The 20,686-nt window shown below is 43.1% G+C and overlaps 3 protein-coding genes across 7 annotated transcripts; 2 read left to right on the top strand and 1 right to left on the bottom strand.

Moving 5' to 3' along the window:
* The first annotated feature begins 3,247 nt into the window (after positions 1–3,247).
* LOC110979879 (coelenterazine h 2-monooxygenase-like) lies at positions 3,248–5,433 on the top strand. Its single transcript, XM_022236011.2, has one exon. It carries the CDS (start codon positions 3,451–3,453, stop codon positions 4,444–4,446), a length of 996 nt encoding a protein of 331 aa, XP_022091703.1. The 5' UTR covers positions 3,248–3,450; the 3' UTR covers positions 4,447–5,433.
* Positions 5,434–5,790: 357 nt separating this feature from the next.
* sil1 (SIL1 nucleotide exchange factor) lies at positions 5,791–12,002 on the top strand. Its single transcript, XM_022236196.2, has 9 exons — positions 5,791–5,979; positions 6,761–7,035; positions 7,272–7,513; positions 8,195–8,380; positions 9,016–9,137; positions 9,485–9,752; positions 9,907–9,974; positions 10,446–10,610; positions 10,928–12,002. Exons 1-9 carry the CDS (start codon positions 5,888–5,890, stop codon positions 11,061–11,063), a joined length of 1,554 nt encoding a protein of 517 aa, XP_022091888.2. The 5' UTR covers positions 5,791–5,887; the 3' UTR covers positions 11,064–12,002.
* A 425-nt stretch (positions 12,003–12,427) lies between these two features.
* LOC147796907 (uncharacterized) lies at positions 12,428–19,237 on the bottom strand. 5 transcript variants are annotated; one of them, XR_015427492.1, is made up of 4 exons: positions 18,727–19,237; positions 16,795–16,893; positions 15,994–16,074; positions 12,428–14,786 (listed from the first exon to the last, which is right to left on the bottom strand). XR_015427492.1 is itself a non-coding variant. In XM_087144931.1 (3 exons), exons 1-3 carry the CDS (start codon positions 19,025–19,027, stop codon positions 14,257–14,259), a joined length of 912 nt encoding a protein of 303 aa, XP_087001057.1. In that variant the 5' UTR covers positions 19,028–19,237; the 3' UTR covers positions 12,428–14,256. The 5 variants fall into 5 exon arrangements, 3 of the variants coding, with proteins under 3 accessions (XP_087001057.1, XP_087001058.1, XP_087001056.1); XR_015427491.1 differs by having other exon boundaries at positions 15,994–16,893; XM_087144931.1 differs by lacking the exon at positions 16,795–16,893.
* Positions 19,238–20,686: the final 1,449 nt, after the last annotated feature.

The raw sequence follows: 20,686 nt of genomic DNA, 5'->3' as shown, positions 1-20,686 counted from the left end.
AAACAATCCACTGTGAATTGGCTCTCAAATGCTTTGACACAATGCGGGCGGGGAGGGTATATAGTCCAAAATTCGGCCTTGCCAAATTACGTGAACGACGGTGACCTCCCGCGGAGGATCTAATGCCTGCGCCTTACCTCAAATACGTCCAGAATTTACTTATTTTTATGGCCAAGTTACGTCATTCGGGGCTGATAATGCCTCGTTCAAGTGGATGGTCCATAGACCACAAAAACTATACTTTCGAAAATAATAACTATATATGCGTATAAAAATGAACGGTACCAAGATTAAAGATTCCAGACAGTTTATAGTCCGTCTAAAAAAAAAGAAATTCGACTTTCACCGGCAAATAAATCAAATACGATACAGTGTATTTATATTTAGAAGTAATACACAGATAATAAATAAATACATTAACAGAGTCAACAAAAAGAAAGATTTGTCCACATACAATAATATATTACAAAAATCCATTTAGATTTTTTAATAAAATTGGAGAGGAACATGTTACCGTGGAGGTTTTTTTCAGTCATTACGCAGTTTGCTCCTAAGCATCGATAGTTGCGTTGATCTATCCTCATTTTTGAAGTCTTGAAGATTTGGATTGGGGGTGATGTTATTGCTGTCGAAATCAAGTTTACTCTGCATGTCCCGCTTCCCTTCCCAGAGGGGAGGGGTAAAACGATTTTACTTTAACAACGTGACAGAATAAAATTCCAAAGAACCGACAGACTGGGGAAATCTGCATAGCATAATCAGTCAGATTTATATTAATAAAAAAAAGAAGCTAGTCGTGGTTTCCGCACTTTGATTTAAAGATGGAACACCTCAGAATTTTAATAATACCTCCTTTTCTGACAAAATGACGTAAAATCACACTTACCGTGTTTAAACATGGTGCAGGTGTCCTTGCTCTGTGGTTCGAATTAAACTCAACAAATTGACAAATAGTCTCTGCAGACTTCACTTGATCCTTCTCCACTGAAGTATTAACATCTAGGAAGGTACGACATCGACCATTGACCATCATGACTTTTAAATTAATAGAAATCGATTCTTAAGTTTGTACCGTGAACTTCGACGTTATCTGCAAGCCAAAGTCCTTGAGGTTTGAAGAGGCCATCTGCGAACGGCGCCCGTTCTCGAATGGACACGCATTCGGCTACTCTGTTGGTTTATCGAAGTGCTGACGTGTTGAAGGTGAAATATTTTGGGAAGGTATGGTGGCCATATTGCGCCAATCGCCGATATTGAAGTCAATTTATTTGCGACCAAATTTTCGACACACTCTTCGATCACGAATATTTACTCCAATATTCACAACCAAATTCACGACTCGCTCTTTGGTCGCGAATATTGCCGTCAATATTTGCGACCAAATTCACTGTACGACTCGTATCTCAGGAGATATACGCTGCACATGTATTTGCAATCGTATGAGCTATGAGATGAGGCCAAAGCGCGGCGGTTGTGTTTGTATTGCGCATGTCCAATATGTATTAGACTCGCGTTGCAGCCGTTCGCGGTATATCAACAGTAAAAACACCGTCAACCTGTGTGAATTGAGGTAGTCAAGTGTTACAGCATAATGGTTTGTGATGAATGGGGTATGGGTTGGAATCCTGGGTCGAAATTGTGGACAGGCAGTGTTTATTTTCTTTTTAGGAAAATTAAGCCCGAACGTTATAGGAGCCTAATTTCACACGTGAAGTTTTTATAGTTGTTGAGTTAGCATCATAGATGTCATGCAATGTGTATTGTTGTGAACCGTGGTTTGGCTTCATACGTGTGATTGCATAATTATATAGCTCGTCTGCGTTCGCAAATTTTTTCCAGCAAGCTAGGCGGAAGAAGTATCCACGCGCACGCGCAGTGACCTACATTTTTCGGCTTGATCTCAAGTCGTTATTCGGCTGGGAAGTTTTGGCACAACGCATGGGGCACAATGTTAAAAAGCGGTGTCTACGTCTATAGACCTCTTTACTAATATATTCACAATTATGCACGCATGCGTACAAATGGCCTTGGCGGCAAGAAGTGTGACTGGACCATTGAAAATGTACAGGTGTGCGACTTCGATGATCATTTTCATGTCTAAGCCGAGTAACCTCTCTCTGTACCCGGCTTGCTAGAAAAAGACTTGCGGCAATATTTACTACTGGAGATACAACGAGTCGTACCATGAATTTGGTCGCAAATATTGACAGCAGTATTCGCGACAACAGAGCGAGTCGTGAATTTTGGTCGTGAATATCGTCATCAATACTCGCGATCAAAGAGTATGTCATAAATTTGGTCGCAAATATTGTCATCAATACTGACGATTGTCGATGTCCTTCCATCGCCACCATAGGAAGGGCAAAGGCATATCGTAATTTGTGTCGAAGAGTTCATTCAAGGGTCAACACTTCCATAGTACATGCAGTACTTGAGTACTGACGGCTGCACGGCACCAAATACGCGCCCATAGAAAACAGTGCAAAATCGGACCGAAATAGCGCCGCCTGTTAACTCTCGTGAAGAGGTTGGCCTCCATTTTTGTTTCACAAATTCAAAATTATGGCCAGAAGACCACTTTTCATTTCAATTTCATAGGTGTGATGAGTGCACCCAAGCATGGTACAACCCACTTCTTAAATACATGTACACCCAGAAAATAATAAAAGGGCCATTGCATAACCGGTCAGCCCACTGGGCAACATCTTAACAAAAGAATACTGGGTACAAAGCACAATACATAGGGTCTGCTGCAGATCAGTTTAGACTTAAAATACCACAAATGTCTCAAGAAAGAGTTAAATAAAAACACAGCTGGCGAATTATAAAGGAAGAAATGTCCCGTCTGTAACACGGGCCAAGAACCATTCGAGAATTGCGCCCAGTTGAGAATGGTATTTAATATTTACACTGCATCGTGGCCTGCTGCAGCTGCCTCATGGCGTGCGAGCCGATGATCGTGTGCGTGACCATCAACCCTCAACAGTCATAAAGCATAATGGTTTAATCATTGCTGCCAGTGACTTTGCATTATTTTTTCATTAAGTTCTACACAAACCTGGCTTTATCAAAGGAGGTCGATGGAATAAAGATAAACCTCCTACCTACATGCATACATCATGGGGAATAAAACATGCATACATGTACTTCTAGTCAACTCGGCCAAAGTACAAGTGCGCAGTGTTGAAGTATCGATTTCTCAGTACAAAAACAATTATTCGGGAATCACTTTACTTGTAAAATGGTGTTCAGTGGGATATGGGAAGTCATCATTACGTGAGACTTTGTGACAGGTTCTGCTCAGAGCTTTTCAACACTATTTTTCACACGAAAAAAAATTCACTGCTGTTAATGCAAGGCAGTGTTGTTATTATTCGAAATCGATACTGAATTTTACTGAAAGTATTGACATGAAAGTAGTAGAATCGAGGTTCGTCAGTCCATTCCACGATGGCGTCTAGAATTCGTGTGCTTTCGAATCTGTTGGGATTTCTGCACCCGAATAACGCCCCTGCCTCTGTGGCTGGCAAGCAGTTGTCCAGTGCAGCTCCCCACATTACTAAGGCAGATGACTGGTGGGGGAAATGCAACCGTATACAGATTCTCGACGGAGAAATGAGCTATTACGACTCGGACCCCGGTCAGACGAAGTCTCGCGATGCTGTGGTGTTCCTTCACGGCAACCCAACGTCGTCTTTCTTGTGGCGCAACGTGATTCCTCACGTCGAAGGATCGCAGAGATGCCTTGCTCCCGATCTGATCGGTATGGGGCGATCCAGCAAGCTGCCAATTACCTACAAGTACAAAGATCACTACAGGTACCTGTCAGCCTGGTTTGATGCTGTGAATCTGCCTCCAAAGGTGTCTATCGTGTGTCATGATTGGGGGTCTGGACTTGGCTTCCATTGGTGCCACATGCATCCAGATCGCGTCAAATCCATCATTCACATGGAGAGCATTGTAGCCACAGTGCCCGACTGGAGTGTCTTCCCAGAGATCGCCCGCAAGATGTTTCAGAGTCTGCGGTCCGACGCTGGAGTGGACATGGTCTTGGAAAACAACCTCTTTGTGGAGCTTCTTCTCCCAAGGTCCATCATCCGTGAACTGAGCGATGATGAGATGGAAGCCTACCGTGAACCGTTCCGTAATCCTGGCGAGGATCGCCGGCCGACGCTGACCTGGCCACGTGAGATTCCCATTGAGACTGACGGACCACAAGATGTGGTTGCCATTGTCAACGCTTACCATGATTGGCTGTCACAGTCGGCCAACATCCCCAAGCTGTTTATTGATGCAGACCCAGGATTCTTCTCTCCAACGATCCGCATTGCATGCCGCAATTGGCCCAATCACAAGATGGTCCAAGCCAAGGGCTACCATTTCCTTCAGGAAGATTCTGCTGATGAGATTGGCAGAGCAATCCATCAATTCCTGTCTGAACTGTAGATTGAATGTTTAATCAGCTCCAAGAGCTTTGTGCAGCTGCAAAATGATTTTTTTTTTGCTAAGGAAGAGATTGTTTGGGTTCGTGACAATTCATAGGGATAGTGGCCCTATACCTCAACATCTTGAATTGGAACTTTTCGGAAGTAGATCAAATTTTTCAGGAGGCACTTTTCACAAGCCCCACTCCACCCCAATTTACACTTAATGTAGAGATGTGAGCAACTGCAGAGAGAGTAGGTCATCGATGCTTTTGTTTTTGTATGCAGCCCATTAATTGTGAATGTGCGTAATTGTTTCATTTAAACCAGACAGGAGAGAAGATTAGCATAAATATTCATGAGACACGTTCAGTGCCCAACTTTCTGTGGACCATTAAAGAAAATGTAATTTGTGAGCTGCCTATATCCACTTTTCTTTGTGATGTGTAATACTGTTGACTAGGGCAGTTGTGCTAATATCTTGGCAGTTAATTTTTGCAAGCAGAACAGATTTTGAGCCAAATTACATGATACTGTCTATTGTAAATTGAGTAATTTGCCAACTGTAACTCAAGTTCCCCAAATATTGTTGAATCAACTTTTAGTAGGTGGGCAAAAATAATTTTGCAAGCAGTGATAAGTTTGGGCATTGCAGTAGATTTTAGAGGTGCTTGTTATCACTTTCGATTAATTCATTATGAAAACTAAAACTAGAAAATTTGTGATTTTTGCTAAAATACTGAATCGTATGGAAATATTGAATCTGAAATGGTTTGTAAATCTGAACTTGACTGCACAGGTCATAAAATGATATTAAGGAGCTGGCCAAAGGCTCATTTTTGTAAGCTTCTGCAGCAGTAATTTTAAGTTGGTCACTTGAATATCATATTGATGTTTTTAAGGGCATTTAATGGCTGAAAATACTTTTGCACTCATCAGTTTGTAATTAATTGAGTCTCAAAATTGTGTTTAATGACAGTTGCATTAAAAATCTGTTGAGTCTTTGAAACCTGAGATTCAAAGTGATTTATTGACTGCTTCAAGGGAGAGATACTTCATGTTATCATAGAGGAATGAGAACATTTTCCTCCATGATGTTACCCAGGTTATTTTAGATAGAAGTTCTGGCCAGAGCAATTGGAGTAAAAACCTTGAGATGCCGGCGGTGGGAGTGTGTCTTCAGACTGTAGGCAGGGTCAGCATTTGTGAATTACCCACTGACTAGGAAAACAGTACTACTCGGGCTTTAACTACTGAAAACAGTGTTCTTGTATTAAAAAGGGTTTTTGAAAACAGATGTTAAAAAAGCGCCCTCAATCAGGCAATCGGTTACGGAACAGAACTCGACACTTGGTGGCGCTATAATGCGATGTTATTTATACACGTGTTAAGAAATAGAAGTGTGACGTGTACAAAATAATCGTGTATAAAAATGGACTTTATTAACGACGTTCCAACACTCCATGAGCATTGAAATTAGAAAAGTGGTTTTAAAAGGAAAGTTGAATGCAACAGTAGCGGTCAAAGATAGGTGGGAAGCTTCTGACACAGAAAGGTAGGCCTTGTTAGTGTCTGACCTGTTGTTACTCCTGTTCACATGATGTTTATTCACGTTCGTTACCTTGCCAGGCTTGCTGTAGTGTAACCCATACATTCACCTTCCAGGAAATAGCCGTAGCATATTAAACCCATTAAATAAGTTCAACGTCTGGCGTGTTTTGAACTCAAATGTTAAAGACACGTTCAAGTCATAGGCCCATCCTATGTCTGTCATTCACACTTTTTGCAAGTCTAGGCCTGAAATGACTAGCAAATTATTGAACTAATATTTAGGGTCCAGTTATACCCCTGTCTGTGTTTTTACATTTGCTTTTACAGTGTGATTAAAATAGGCATGTCAGTGAGAACTAATAAGATATTTCAACATGTCCAATGGTAGATCTACATGACAGTGCATGAATGATTGATCATTTCATTGTATTGGTCTGTTTGTTAATTGTGCTGCCATCAGTCAATCATTTCTCTTTCTTTTTAACTCTAATTAATGTCTCTAAAGTGATTGCTTTGAAAAGGGGACCAATTGCTCAGATCCATTTTCACTGATAGTGACTTTTATAATTGGCTGTACAAAACTAATGAACTGGAGTGTTGGACAAAATTCTGTCTCGTCAAATATTTGTCCCACATTGATCCTGTCATGCCAGTGCATAGAAGTAAGAGGAAAATGTAAACTCAGGAAGGTATTGTTCCAAGAGAATGCTGTTTTCAGGAAAAGTTGAAGTTTGTTTGAAGGTAAAGGCTAATTGTGATTTGTTCAAAATGTTGACTTTCTATAGTAACATCCAGATTGGGGTGCTGGCATCTGTATCATCCACAACCACAATGACGATTATCACCAGTCTACGCATCTTCCACATTGTTGCTCTTTTACTGTTCATTACCTCCTGCTACTTCTGCGTCCAAGGAGATGGTGCAGATAGACTGACCTCAGTGATTGCAGTGGCAACAGATGAGACAAATGAGGACTCTGATGGAATGATTGAAGAGGAAATAGACCTAGAAGATCTTGATGTCTTTGTACCAACCGACCAATGGCAGCCAGTCAAAGCAGGTATGATTAAAAAAATAATGTTGGTGATTCTCAAGAAATCATAATTGTTGAAAACTTCAACTTGGTTTTTTGCAAGACTTCTATCAGGGATGGTAACAAATCTTTTAAAGCCTGAATTTCTGCCTTTCATAATTAAAGAAAAACTGGGATAGGGATAGCACCTTTCCCCTAGCTTATTCAAATGAAACCTTGGTCAGATTTTCTTTACCATTCATGTTGTCAATCTGCTTCATCAGGCCAGGCCATACCAGCTGGCTTACATGTGCAGATCAGTCTCAAAACTGGAGAGAAGATGGCCAAGCTGATGGATGGCGATGACGGGGAACGATATCGGAAGAAAACCAGTGCCAAGAATGACGAGCGAGATGCCAAGAGAGGAGAAAACAATGAGGCAAGGGATCAGTTCTCCCACAAGGAGCTGAAGGACGCCCTCAAGAAGTTCAAAGCAGAGCAGGATGATGTTCAAGATCAGAAGAGGGTAAGAATTGAAAACTAACGCAGTAATTACACGTACTAACAATTTTATCTTCACATGATTCTTTTTTCCCTGCCAATCTGTTTTTTCCTCTTTTTCCCCATTATTTCATACAAGTTTTAACATGTTTGATTTTTTCCAAACCTACAGAATACATAAAGGCTCCTCAGCAAAACTATGCAGTTGAAAATGGTCCACCTCCTTCAGTTTTTCACAAAAAAAGATGTGAAGTTTTTTTGACTCGTTAATTAGAATTATGAACCTCATTGCCCGTGGAATTTTCTCTGTGTGTCTTCCTGAAACTTCAAGATACCCCTCAGAATAGTAAATTGATGCCAAATTCTTTGTATGCTCATGGAGCATCATGCTCCAGTTAAACCTTTTGTGCGTGAGCTCTGTTTTCTCTCCTCTTTTTACCTGCAAAAATCCTCCAAATCCACCTGATGGATTGAGATGGATCTGGGAGGATTAATCAAGTGTTCACGACATCATCAGGTCATTTTATACTTCTCCTCAGATTGGTTGATTGGTCTGTGTAGCAACAGTGTTGGCAGCAGTGTCCAAACCTTGTTTATAAAAAGAAAGCAGGTTTTATGTTGTTTTGTTATTGACCTGTACAAATTCAAGAATGTATGCTTCCTTTTATGAGCTAGTCATCCAGTATGTCCCTTCTTACATCCCCAGATTGATCAAATCAGGCAGAAGTTCCGCTCCATGGACGAGCTGAAGAAGGATTTTGAGGAGATGCAGCTGAACATGGAGACAGATGTAGAGATAATGAGACGGCTAGTGGAGAAATACCAGCAAGAAGGAGCCAGTCTGGAGGAACAAGAGGCAGCCTTGTATGACCTAGAGTTTTATGCTCACCAGGTATCTTTCAAGAACTCTCAAATTTTTTTGGCAGTTTCTTTAAAGTGAAAACCACTGCATTCAGTTACTTCTTCCACGCTTACCCATGTAAGCAGAGCTGCATTTGAGCTTACTCACCCCTGGCCAAAGTGACCCATCTTCCGAGCGGGTAACTTACGGAAGTATCCGTGCTACAATGTGAAAACATTGCGTCTCAGTCAAATGGCGTGAAGAAAAATTGACACCATTGTAAGCAATTTGAGGCAGGGTTGAATGTAATGGCAAATTGACTCAATTACCAAAGGTCTTTGAAAGAAGGTGTTTGGGGGCGTTTGTCGCTTTTGAATATTCAAATTCATTTTTCAAATTTAATGGATACATGACCTCTTCACCAAGTTGAGACACTTCAAATATTCTGAGACAATTTGTTTATTACTGCATGTTGTGCATACCCACCTAAACCTAGGCTGACACCATGGGTAAGCATGAGGGAAGTGTTCGAACATGCTGATGAAGAACCTTGATGATCTTGGGTGACAATGTTAGATAACTCTCTAAGAAGAACACAGTATGCTAGCCTTGTAATGCTAGCAATTGTAGGGCTATTGGGTTCATTTTTAAGAGTGAGAGATGATTATCCTTTGTTGCTGCTGCAGATTGACAATGCCCAAGATTTGATTACCATCGGTGGCTTTGACCTGATCATCAGAGCGCTCAACGATACAAGGGATGCAATCCGTAAACAGGCTGCATTTGTCTTGGGATCGGCAGTGCAGAGGTAAGATCACCATGCCTAAGAAAATGAGTTACATCTCAATGCCTTGAATAATTCAACATCTCTTTTTATGGCAAGCTGGTTGTTATTTTCACGGTTATGGTTAACTCCTTCAGAAATTCACAAAAACAGGCCCAGCTGTTTGTTTGAAAATGTTTACTTTGTACACGTGCAGGTCCTGTAGACGCAAACTAACCAGGATATTGGCCAAAAAGAATGTTGTTGGTATTTAGAAACACACCCTTCCCTTTTTAGTTCACATAGTGGCAAGAAAACTTGAAGGCAGTTAGAGATAAACTGTTGGGAAAGTGAGAAAGTCACATCATTACTTTGTCTCCGCACTTCTCCAGCAATCCAAAGGTGCAGGTGGAGGCGATTGAGCGTGGTGCTATCCAGAAGCTTCTTCAACTTCTCTCCATTTCTCAGCCTCGTGATATCCGCAAGAAGGCCATGTATGCCATCTCCTCCTTAATCCGTCATTTCCCTTATGCCCAACTCAAGTTCCTGCAGTTAGGAGGTCTGGACAGCTTCCTGACGCTGTTCAGGGAGGCAGATCCGGGGGTACTTCAGCTCCAAGTCAAGGCTGTAACGCTCTTACATGATTTGCTTCTGGAACAGGTAGTTAACACCTGCTATTTTCATCTTGATCTTGAGCAACAATTCAGAGTTAGCTGAGGAGTGTGAATGATTATTCCCAAGACTGGAGTGTGTAACTTCCTCATATCTGCAAGAACATTCATACCAATTGCCAAACATTTGATTTGTTTTTCAGAAACTTGTGACAGAGGAACCAGGCAGTGGAGACAAAGTTAAACAGGAAAGAATTCAACAATACAAACAGTATGTATGAAAAAAGTAAAGGCTATACCATTCTTATTGCTTCAAAATCCCCACACTATCCTGGTGGATTTTAAATTCATTCTTGTACTCATACTTGAAATCTTTTGCAAGCATATTCATGAAAATGCACTTGCACTCGCATGAAAAATTTCATGTGTCTGTTGTGACAGTGAATACTTTTCTTCTCTTGCTTAGAAACCTTGTGCCTTTCTGAAACTTAAATTAGTACTTTAGCTAGCACTTTAGCTAGCACTTCAGTTAGGGCTGCCCCTTGTCCCTTCAGCCTTTTTCTAGTAGACTATTAAACACTCTTTTATACAACTTCTTCACGGAAAGGTACTTGAGTGCAACACAGAATCTGACTGATTAGGAGGGTTAGGCTAAAGTTAAAGGTACTAAGTTGGAGTGGTTGAGACAGTTTGTGTATGTTTCATAATACCTGACATTTGTCACTTTTTATTTTACGGACAGGGTCAAGCTTCTTCCACAGATGATGAAGCAAGGTTGGTGTGAGATCATTCCGTCCCTGCTCCAAGCACCAGAGCACGACATCCGAGAGAAGGTGCTTCTAGCCATGCAACTCCTGCTAGACCAGTGTCAGATGAACTATCACAAAGACAAACAGCTGATTGGACGGTCAGTTCTGCTCCCCTCTCTCCAGAGCAGTTTACGCACGCTTGACTAGAACAGGTTGATCTAAATGCCTTGACTGAAATCATTTCTGAGTGTAAAACATTCCAGTGTCATTATCCAGTGAGCTTTCTCCATATGTCGAAATGAAATATTAATGTCTTTTATAGTTGACAGTTTGAACTCCTCATGGAACTTTAAGAAAAATGCCTTTGTTAAAAGTTGTGGATGCATTTTAGACATGCTGGGCACAATTAGATACAATGCCACAATTTCTCCCGTTTCCTCATCTTGTATAACTTTTTTACCCTATTTTGATTCAGATTGTCAGCATTGAAAACAGAGTACGAAACACATGCCCTGGAGGAGAAGGCTGAATCAGGTGGTGCAGAGGACTACTTCTCTCATCTGTCAAATTTGGTCGCCGACATCTTGGGTCAGCTGTCACTCTCCACTTAAAGCTAAAAAACTCAAGACGGGGAAAATGACGATCAGCTCTAAGGGAGATTGCCACTTGAGGAGCAGATTGCTGACTGTGACTTGGAAGACAAACCTTATCCATCTTAACATGATTGCAGATAATCAAGTTAACTGATGCTGTCGTCAAAGATGACTGAAATGAGTGTTACAGGAGGAGCAGGTGAAATGGGAAAGACGAAGTTGAGAGGACCGAGACACCCTTGGGTTGGGTGTCACTTTCCTCCTGATAACCATCAGAGACCATGGCAATACTTTGCTTCAGCTCAGAAATCAGTAACCAGCATTTCTGATTATTTTCAGGTAGAAATCTAAGATGTGCTACTCTCGGGAACATTCAGAATTTTTTGTTTTCAAGGTATTGTTTTAGACCTTATTGATGATGTCACTTCATCAGGCTCAGACAAGAGACATCATTTGATTTATACTAAAATTGGGTCCATAATGAAAAGGAAACTACCTTGGACAATGTTAGAAAACCAGATGTGGGAGGCACATTGGAAATTCAATTTCACATTCTGGTAAAACAGCCACAATATTATACATAACACGGTGTCCAAATTATTTTGCAAAAGAATTTAGGAATGAAATTACCTGAAGTTGAACCTGCAGAGGGTTACCCATGCGTTTTTAATTTTCATTTAACCAAGCGTTTGTTGAAAAATTAAAATATGCAGGGGGCTAGCCTCGCATTTCAGTTAATTTGGAGAGCGTTTGTTTTTCTAATTTATAATAACACCCCAAATTAGTAAGCCTTTTGTATTAAGTATTTTTCAGAAAATATGGGGTTTATTGAGATATAAACATCACCATGGGTTTGACTCGTGTTTTTATAAATTTTCAGAAACTTTTGGGTTTATTGGAAAATATGAGGAAAGGAACAGGTTATCTTGAAAATAAATCATCTTTGCAAATATTAAATCTGCAATATTTATAAAATCTTAATTTTTTGGAGATACATCTTTGCATCAAGATTCAAATCTCCAAGGGGTTAGCCTTGCATTTGAATTAAATGTCCGAAAATTTGTGGGGTGTTGAAAAATGAAAACTTGCAAGGGGTAAGCCCTCCATTTGAATTAGATTTCCGAAAAATTGGAGTTTGTTCAAAAATGAAAACTTGCAAGGGGTTAGCCTTGCATTTGAATTAAATTTCCGAAAATTTGGAATTTGTTCAAAAATGAAAACTTGAAAGGGGTTACCCTTGCTTTTGAATTAAATTTCCAAAAATTTTGGGGTTGTTGAAAAATGGAAACTTGCAAGGGGTTAGCCTTGCTTTTGAATGAAATTTCTGAAAATTTGGATTTTTCTGATAAAAGAAAACTTGCAAGGGGTTAGCCTTGCATTTGGATTATTCTCCAACTCTATGTGCACAAACCACACATTGACACCACGTTTTGGTTTTTGGCAAAGATTTCGAGCGGCAAGTTTATTTGTTTTTGCTGATTTCAACACCACTTTCTATTGCCACACTTGGCAGAAATTCTGTAAGATTTCTTGGCACACTTGCCATACTTGCCACACTTGGCAGAAACTTAGGCACACTTGCCAAAGAGATACTTGCCACACTTGGCAGAAAAACAGGAACAAACTCGCCAAAGGCTTGCCACACTTGGCAGAAAAAAGCAAGGTTGTTAGCAGAAAGACTTGCCACACTTGGCATAACAGGTTGGAATTCCTTGGCACACTTGCCATGCAGACAAACCCCACCGGAACAAGTAGGTGCTTGTCCTATAATGAATAGTCATGTGATTCTATTTATCCTTTACAACTTAAGAAAAACTTACATAAGGCACGCCGTTTTTTCCACCGCTTGAACAGGCGGTTAGAATAAGCCCCACCAGAACAAGAGGGTGCTTGGCGTAGTGTTGAAGAAAAACGAAATGAAACATTACTAACAACTAACTTTACGTTATAATCACTGCGAGATAATTCGCCTAAATTGTTTATTTGTTTACTTCGGAAACTGCGTGTCGCTCCCAGGTAGTTCCCGCCATTAAACCAGTAAAAGCTAAATTCATAGTCCAAAATTATGGTGGAGATGGGGAGGTGGTGGGTTTAATTTGTGTGTTGCCGCCTTGAAAATCTAAGCCGAAGTGGCCCATTTTTAGTGCCAAACTTGCTGTGGTTCAACCGTTATTTCCTTGTGGCCTTCTGGCTTCACCAATTATTCCCCTCGAGACAGTTTAGGTGTCTGAGCCCGGAAGAAGTACTACATTCTCTGAACCCTCTGAGGCCTCTGTTGATTGATGTAAGGCCATGCAGCCACTTTGCTGATCCCATTAAGCCAGCTAGTGCAAGACCGTGATGGGTGAGACAGTAGTGCCTTGTTCACCATGGTATAAGCCAGATGACCAGGACTGTTTCAATGACTAAACGACGTGCGTTGTGGTGAATAATGCATTTTATCCCATAGCGATAAAATAAATTATTCTCCAACTCTATGTGCACAAACCACACATTGACACCACGTTTTGGTTTTTGGCAAAGATTTCGAGCGGCAAGTTTATTTGTTTTTGCTGATTTCAACACCACTTTCTATTGCCACACTTGGCAGAAATTCTGTAAGATTTCTTGGCACACTTGCCATACTTGCCACACTTGGCAGAAACTTAGGCACACTTGCCAAAGAGATACTTGCCACACTTGGCAGAAAAACAGGAACAAACTCGCCAAAGGCTTGCCACACTTGGCAGAAAAAAGCAAGGTTGTTAGCAGAAAGACTTGCCACACTTGGCATAACAGGTTGGAATTCCTTGGCACACTTGCCATGCAGACAAACCCCACCGGAACAAGTAGGTGCTTGTCCTATAATGAATAGTCATGTGATTCTATTTATCCTTTACAACTTAAGAAAAACTTACATAAGGCACGCCGTTTTTTCCACCGCTTGAACAGGCGGTTAGAATAAGCCCCACCAGAACAAGAGGGTGCTTGGCGTAGTGTTGAAGAAAAACGAAATGAAACATTACTAACAACTAACTTTACGTTATAATCACTGCGAGATAATTCGCCTAAATTGTTTATTTGTTTACTTCGGAAACTGCGTGTCGCTCCCAGGTAGTTCCCGCCAGACGCGCAACGCGCGCCCCACTGGGACGACCGCCCGGACTTCGAGCCTCCCTTTTCAAACACTTGCACAATGCCACCCATTAGGCCCACATCCCGGGAAACGATTCTATTTTTCCAAGGCAGTAATGATGTAGTCTTCTAAGTTGGCCCTAAAATACGCGTTGCCCATGTCAGATAAGTGGACACCATCGTAACGATACAATGCGAACTCCGACCATCGGAACTGAGGGTGGTGCAGCACTGACACTCCCAGTCGACTACCGAGCGAACATGCCCACCTATTGATCGCGCGGCGTTTCTTTTCCATTTTTGATGGATTAGTAGACCCAAAGTAACAGGCGCGCGGTAAAATATCTGACCAAACCAACTGCGCCTCTGGGTAAGTGTCAAGACACTCTCGCATAAAAAGTGCCAGCCTTTGTCGGAAACAGAAAAAATCGGTCTGAACCAACTCGTTAGTGCCTAAGTGGACGATTAGCATGGCCGGACAAGGCCATCTTGCTGCGAGTTCCGCCATTAATTTGGTTACGTCACCATATTTCGCTCCACCCAGGCCATTCCAGCGGACGTCGTGCCTAGTCCGGAGTGTGGTCTCTGCTCGACTTATGATGGAATCTCCAAGTATCCAAACATCCCCTGTGAACAAAGGGGAGAGGAACCAGGAATGTTCCGGTGCCGTTGTTGCTGTTAAATATGAGTATTACTTTCAGTAGTTTATACATATGTATATATCGATATATATGGGTTTTTTTTTTTTTTTTTTTTTAATTTTTATTTTTATTTATTATGATTAATAGTGGTAGTATTATTCTTATTATTATTATTTTTTTTTTTTATTTATTTATCCTTAATAATATCATCCAAAAGGTGGAAAGTTCTAGGCTATGCACACAAGACCAGCAATTGTCTCTGGCTGACTACACGTCGGGAAAATGACACGATATCAGCGGGCGAATATAACGCTGTGCGGCCGCCGAACGCCAGCGGCCCATTGTCTTGATCTGCTCAAGGGGAAAACCCAAGGCGAATGCGGTTGACGCCGCTCCGATGCGAAAGGAGTGGGAGCGAAAGTGGGTGTCTGCAAGCCCTAAAAAACAAAGAATTTTTCTTAAAGTGGCATTGAATTGATACTGTGTCAGTGGCTCGCCCCCAAAGTGGCAAAAGAACGCGCCGGGCGATGTGGGGCGAATCCGTGAGAAGTTTGTCAGCGCGCGGACCGGGCAGACACGTTCATCAACTGAGCGCACCAAGCGAATAACTTGAGGACGGCCAGTTTGATTAGCTTTCGTATGCCGGAGGGAAATGAACACCGCTGCATTGTCATCATCTGCCTCCTGAATATGTACGTCAGACACATGGAGGAGTGATTGTTGGATGTTAGACTTGGCAACTGCAGCGAACTCGCTTATGCGCATAAACCCAAAGAATGCGCATAACATGGCAGCCCGGAAAAGCGCAGCTTCATAGCTTGTGGGGCACACATGCAGAAGTGCGTTAATGATATCGGTCAATAACGGTAAGGTCATTGGCCACCGTTCATCGCCACCCGGTTTGTCCCGGCGACAACCTGTCAATAATTTCGCCACCAGAAAATCCCGCGTGGGATCGGGCCAACCTTGAAGCTTATGAAAATAGCCCACCGCCGATACATAAGTAGCTATAGTTGACGCGGCAAGACGCTGGAGGGACAGCCATGCTATAAACTGCCGAACATCGTTGCTTGAAGCACATTTAGTTTCATTAGGTCGTTGGCCCATAAATGAACAAAACGCACGCCAACCCGTCCGGTAAGTTTTGTGCGTGTTTGCCGTTGAAGCAGCCACCAATAACCGATGCATCTCACCTTCTATTACACCCGGAGAAGGTCGGGGAGCGGTGTCATTGCTATGTCCGCCTGTGGGGCCAAGGCCCGGAAGCGATGCACCTGGAAACGTGAGAGGGAATCGGCAATTTCATTGTGTACTCCGGGGATATGCACGGCCTTAAATGTGATATTGAACCGCAGACACTGACACACAAAAGCTCGCACTAACTGCATGATCTGGTCGCAAGTGGATGACTGTTTGTTGATGATGTGCACTACTGCTTCGTTGTCTGTGCGGAAAAGCACTTTGCGCTGAGCTAACTGGGAACCCCAACAATGCACTGCAATCACTAGTGGATAAAACTCGCAGTATGCTATCGACGGGGATAGCGCCCTAAACTCAGGGGACCAACGCCCGTGAAACCATCGACCGCTGAAGTACCCACCAAACCCAATGCTTGCAGCAGCGTCTGTAAATAACTCTAAAGCGTCATTGTCGCGCCAGATCCGATCTCGGAATGGGGAAACCCCGTTGAAGTGCTTAAGGAAGGTTAACCACATACGTAAATCAAGTTTCGCGCCGTGAGATAGGCGGGCTTTGTGATGGGGCTTCCGCAGCCCGCGGGACATACCAATCAACCGACGAGTAAACGCCCGTCCTGGCGCAATTGCGCGGCATACAAAATTAAGGGAACCCACCACGGACTGGATTTCTTTCAGGGACAATTTATGCCGACCCAAAAATGACTGAATCTCCTCCCGGAGGGCAAGCACTTTGTTGTGTGGTACTCGGACTTCGCGCTTAACCGTATCGATCTCTAGACCGAGATAAGTAATTACCTGGCTGGGGCCCTCGGTCTTCTCTGCAGCTAGCGGCACTCGCAACTGGGCGCACATGTCCTGGAAGGTATTAAGCAGCACTTGGCAGTAGCGCTTGGACTGCCCAATAAACAAGAAATCGTCTAAATAATGGGTGACAGTTTGAGTGTTCGACAGTTGCTTAAAGTGAAATTCCAGAAAGGTGCTAAATGCCTCAAAAAGCCTGCAGGACACCGAACATCCCATGGGTAAGCACTTATCATAATAAAACTGATTGTGAAACTTGAAGCCAAGCAATTCATAATCAGAAGGGGCGACGGGAAGCAACCGAAAAGCCGACTTAATGTCCGTTTTTGCTAGCCATGTTGCTGAATCGGCGGACATCGCTAAATCGACAGCCGTATCGAATGATGCATAATGAACTACACACTCGTCCTTATCAATGAAGTCATTCACAGACTCACCTAGTGGATAGGAGAGATGGTGAATAAGGCGAAAAGAGCCCTGTCGGTGCTTTGGCACGAGACCAATAGGTGAACACTGAAGATTTGGAAATGGCCGGTCCGAGAAGGGACCTGCAATCCTGCCTAATGCAATTTCATCGCGTAATTTCTGGAGGACGATTTCTGGCCTACCCTTCGCGGACTTAAGGCAATCAGAATCTTTACGTACCCTCGGACCATGATAGCTCAGCGAGAAACCGTTTGCAAAACCGTTATACAGCAAATTAGCCGCCGATTTATCTGTATAACCCGACAACCATTGCTTGAGGACTACGATATTAACGGGTGTTGGGGGGACGAAAAGTAGTATTTCTGTCCCCGTTAGCAGTACACGCCGATTGGCGGTTGTTATCGCTCACATTGTGCGTGTCCAGCCTTGTTACTGTACTGGGTAAAGCCGGCCGAGCCGCTTGCCGTGCGCCTGACGCTGCCAACGGCGTCTTCGTGTAACGCGTATACGCATGTGAAGCGCGACCGGGACCAATCGGCTGGTGCGCGGGACCGGGGGTGGCTGGAAATGCGGGCCCGAGCCCCAAAGCTATTCTGCAGTCGGACGCCCCGTGTCCAGAACGGCCACATCGAGTGCAGCTATGGACGTACCGGCACGAGGCCCACCGGCAACCCGTTGGGGAGTTAAAGGGAAAACAGACACGTTTATTGTACTGTTGGGTCCGAGCGACTGCCGCTGGGGCTGACGCTGAAGATAACGTACCAACGGCTGCAACAGTAACCCACAGTTCCATGTCGATGGTAGCCCAAGAACGAGAGGGGTTTACTTCCATACGCAAACGGAACTGTTCGTCATAATTGCGCCAGCCTAGGCCGGGGAATTGCGCGGCGGCAGTGCGGATAATTTCCGCATACTTCAATAAATCGAATATGCGGCTGGGGTGACGCACTGCATAAATTGCCATAAACACATGAAAGGCACTGAGCCATTTATCAACGGACTCGATTTTACGCGGGTGCGTCGTCGCTGGCTTAAAAACTACACGGCCTTGTTCGACAGCTAAGGTCAGCTCGGAAGCGGCCCCCAGCGCTTTAAGAGCGTTGTCACGATATAGTAACGCCATATCCACATATTTTCCGTTCCAAATCTTCTCTTTGGCTGACTGCGGAACGTGAATATCAAGGGGAGCCCCTTCTCCCATGGCGAGCAGTGGGACAGGTCTAGTGTTTCCGAAATCGTTAGGAATAGCGGGCAGGGCTACTGGAGAATTGAGAGAATTGTTGGCCATCGCCCAAGTTGGAAAAGGGGAGTTGCTTAAGCCTGTACTTGAGATCTGATGAGCCTGGGCCTGAGTAATTGCCACGTTATCGGTTTCGATCTGAGGCTGGCCTGGGCCTAAAGCCGTGTTTAGAGCAAGCCCTACAGCCGGGGAATCCCCAGCATTGTCCTGGCGTGTTGTTGCGTCAGGTTGCAGTCCTAATGCAACTGAACTGAACTCACCACCTGAAGAGGTGAAAGTTCCGGGCAATCCGCTTCCGGCGGAACCTGCGCTGCGACTCCCGGCCTGTCCGCTCGTCACTGGGGTGGGGGACGTCGCTGAACCGGTATCCTCCGCCATCGATCTGCCGACTGATGGGTTGGCTGGATCCGTTTCGACCGTAGTGGTGAAGGCACTGGCACTCGTAGGCGCAGACCTGGACTCAGCAGCCGAGGACTTGCGGGGCCGGCCGCGGGGACGAGGGGCATACGGTGTAGGCGACCGTTGGGCCCGGCGTTTCCGTGGCTGCTGCTGTCGGGGCATACTACGCCGTGACTGGTGCTCGGCAACCCAGCTGGGGAAAGGTGCTGGCAACCTCAGCAGCTTGTCCGCGCCAAGGAAATGTCGCAAACCTCTCGCACGCAGTCCCAGTAAACCAATCCGCAAGCCGACGCCTGTAATTTCAAGTAGTAACTTCAGCAATCCATATGGGTTGCCTCTTCCATGTGTAAAGGAAATGTCAGACACAGAACAAGGGAATCCCCCCCTTGGCTGAAACAGCACGGCGATAGAGAACAACCGTTGTTCAAAAGCAGCATTCAAACCAGCAGAGTTTAATTTGTGTGTTGCCGCCTTGAAAATCTAAGCCGAAGTGGCCCATTTTTAGTGCCAAACTTGCTGTGGTTCAACCGTTATTTCCTTGTGGCCTTCTGGCTTCACCAATTATTCCCCTCGAGACAGTTTAGGTGTCTGAGCCCGGAAGAAGTACTACATTCTCTGAACCCTCTGAGGCCTCTGTTGATTGATGTAAGGCCATGCAGCCACTTTGCTGATCCCATTAAGCCAGCTAGTGCAAGACCGTGATGGGTGAGACAGTAGTGCCTTGTTCACCATGGTATAAGCCAGATGACCAGGACTGTTTCAATGACTAAACGACGTGCGTTGTGGTGAATAATGCATTTTATCCCATAGCGATAAAATAAATTAAATTTCCGAAAATTTGGAATTTGTTCAAAAATGAAAACTTGCAAGGGGTTACCCTTGCATTTGAATTAAATTTCCAAAAATTTTGGGTTTGTTGAAAAATGAAATCTTGCAAGGGGTTAGCCTTGCATTTGAATGAAATTTCTGAAAATTTGGATTTTTCTCATAAGAGAAAACTTGCAAGGGGTTAGCCTTGCATTTGGATTAAATTTCCGAAAATTTGGAATTTTCTGATAAGAGAAAACTTGCAAGGGGTTAGCCTTGCATTTGAATGAAATTTCTGAAAATTTGGAATTTGTTCAAAAATGAAAACTTGAAAGGGGTTACCCTTGCTTTTGAATTAAATTTCCAAAATATTTGGGTTTGTTGAAAAATGAAAACTTGCAAGGGGTAAGCCTTGCATTTGAATGAAATTTCTGAAAATTTGGATTTTTCTAATAAGAGAAAACTTGCAAGGGGTTAGCCTTGCATTTGGATTAAATTTCCGAAAATTTGGAATTTTTTTCAAAAATGAAAACTTGAAAGGGGTTACCCTTGCTTTTGAATTAAATTTCTGAAAATTTGGATTTTTGTGATAAGAGAAAACTTGCAAGGGGTTAGCCTTGCATTTGGATTAAATTTCCGAAAATTTGGAATTTGTTCAAAAATGAAAACTTGAAAGGGGTTACCCTTGCTTTTGAATGAAATTTCCAAAAATTTTGGGTTTGTTGAAAAATGAAAACTTGCAAGGGGTTAGCCTTGCATTTGGATTAAATTTCCGAAAATTTGGAATTTTCTGATAAGAGAAAACTTGCAAGGGGTTAGCCTTGCATTTGAATGAAATTTCTGAAAATTTGGAATTTGTTCAAAAATGAAAACTTGAAAGGGGTTACCCTTGCTTTTGAATTAAATTTCCAAAAATTTTGGGTTTGTTGAAAAATGAAAACTTTGAAGGGGTAAGCCTTGCATTTGAATGAAATTTCTAAAAATTTGGATTTTTCTGATAAGAGAAAACTTGCA

Source organism: Acanthaster planci, linkage group LG13 (assembly GCF_054643075.1).
Source record: "Acanthaster planci isolate LZ-2023a linkage group LG13, COTS_SCS, whole genome shotgun sequence".
NCBI lineage: Eukaryota > Metazoa > Echinodermata > Asteroidea > Valvatida > Acanthasteridae > Acanthaster > Acanthaster planci.
This window is presented reverse-complemented; position numbering and strand designations above follow the sequence as displayed.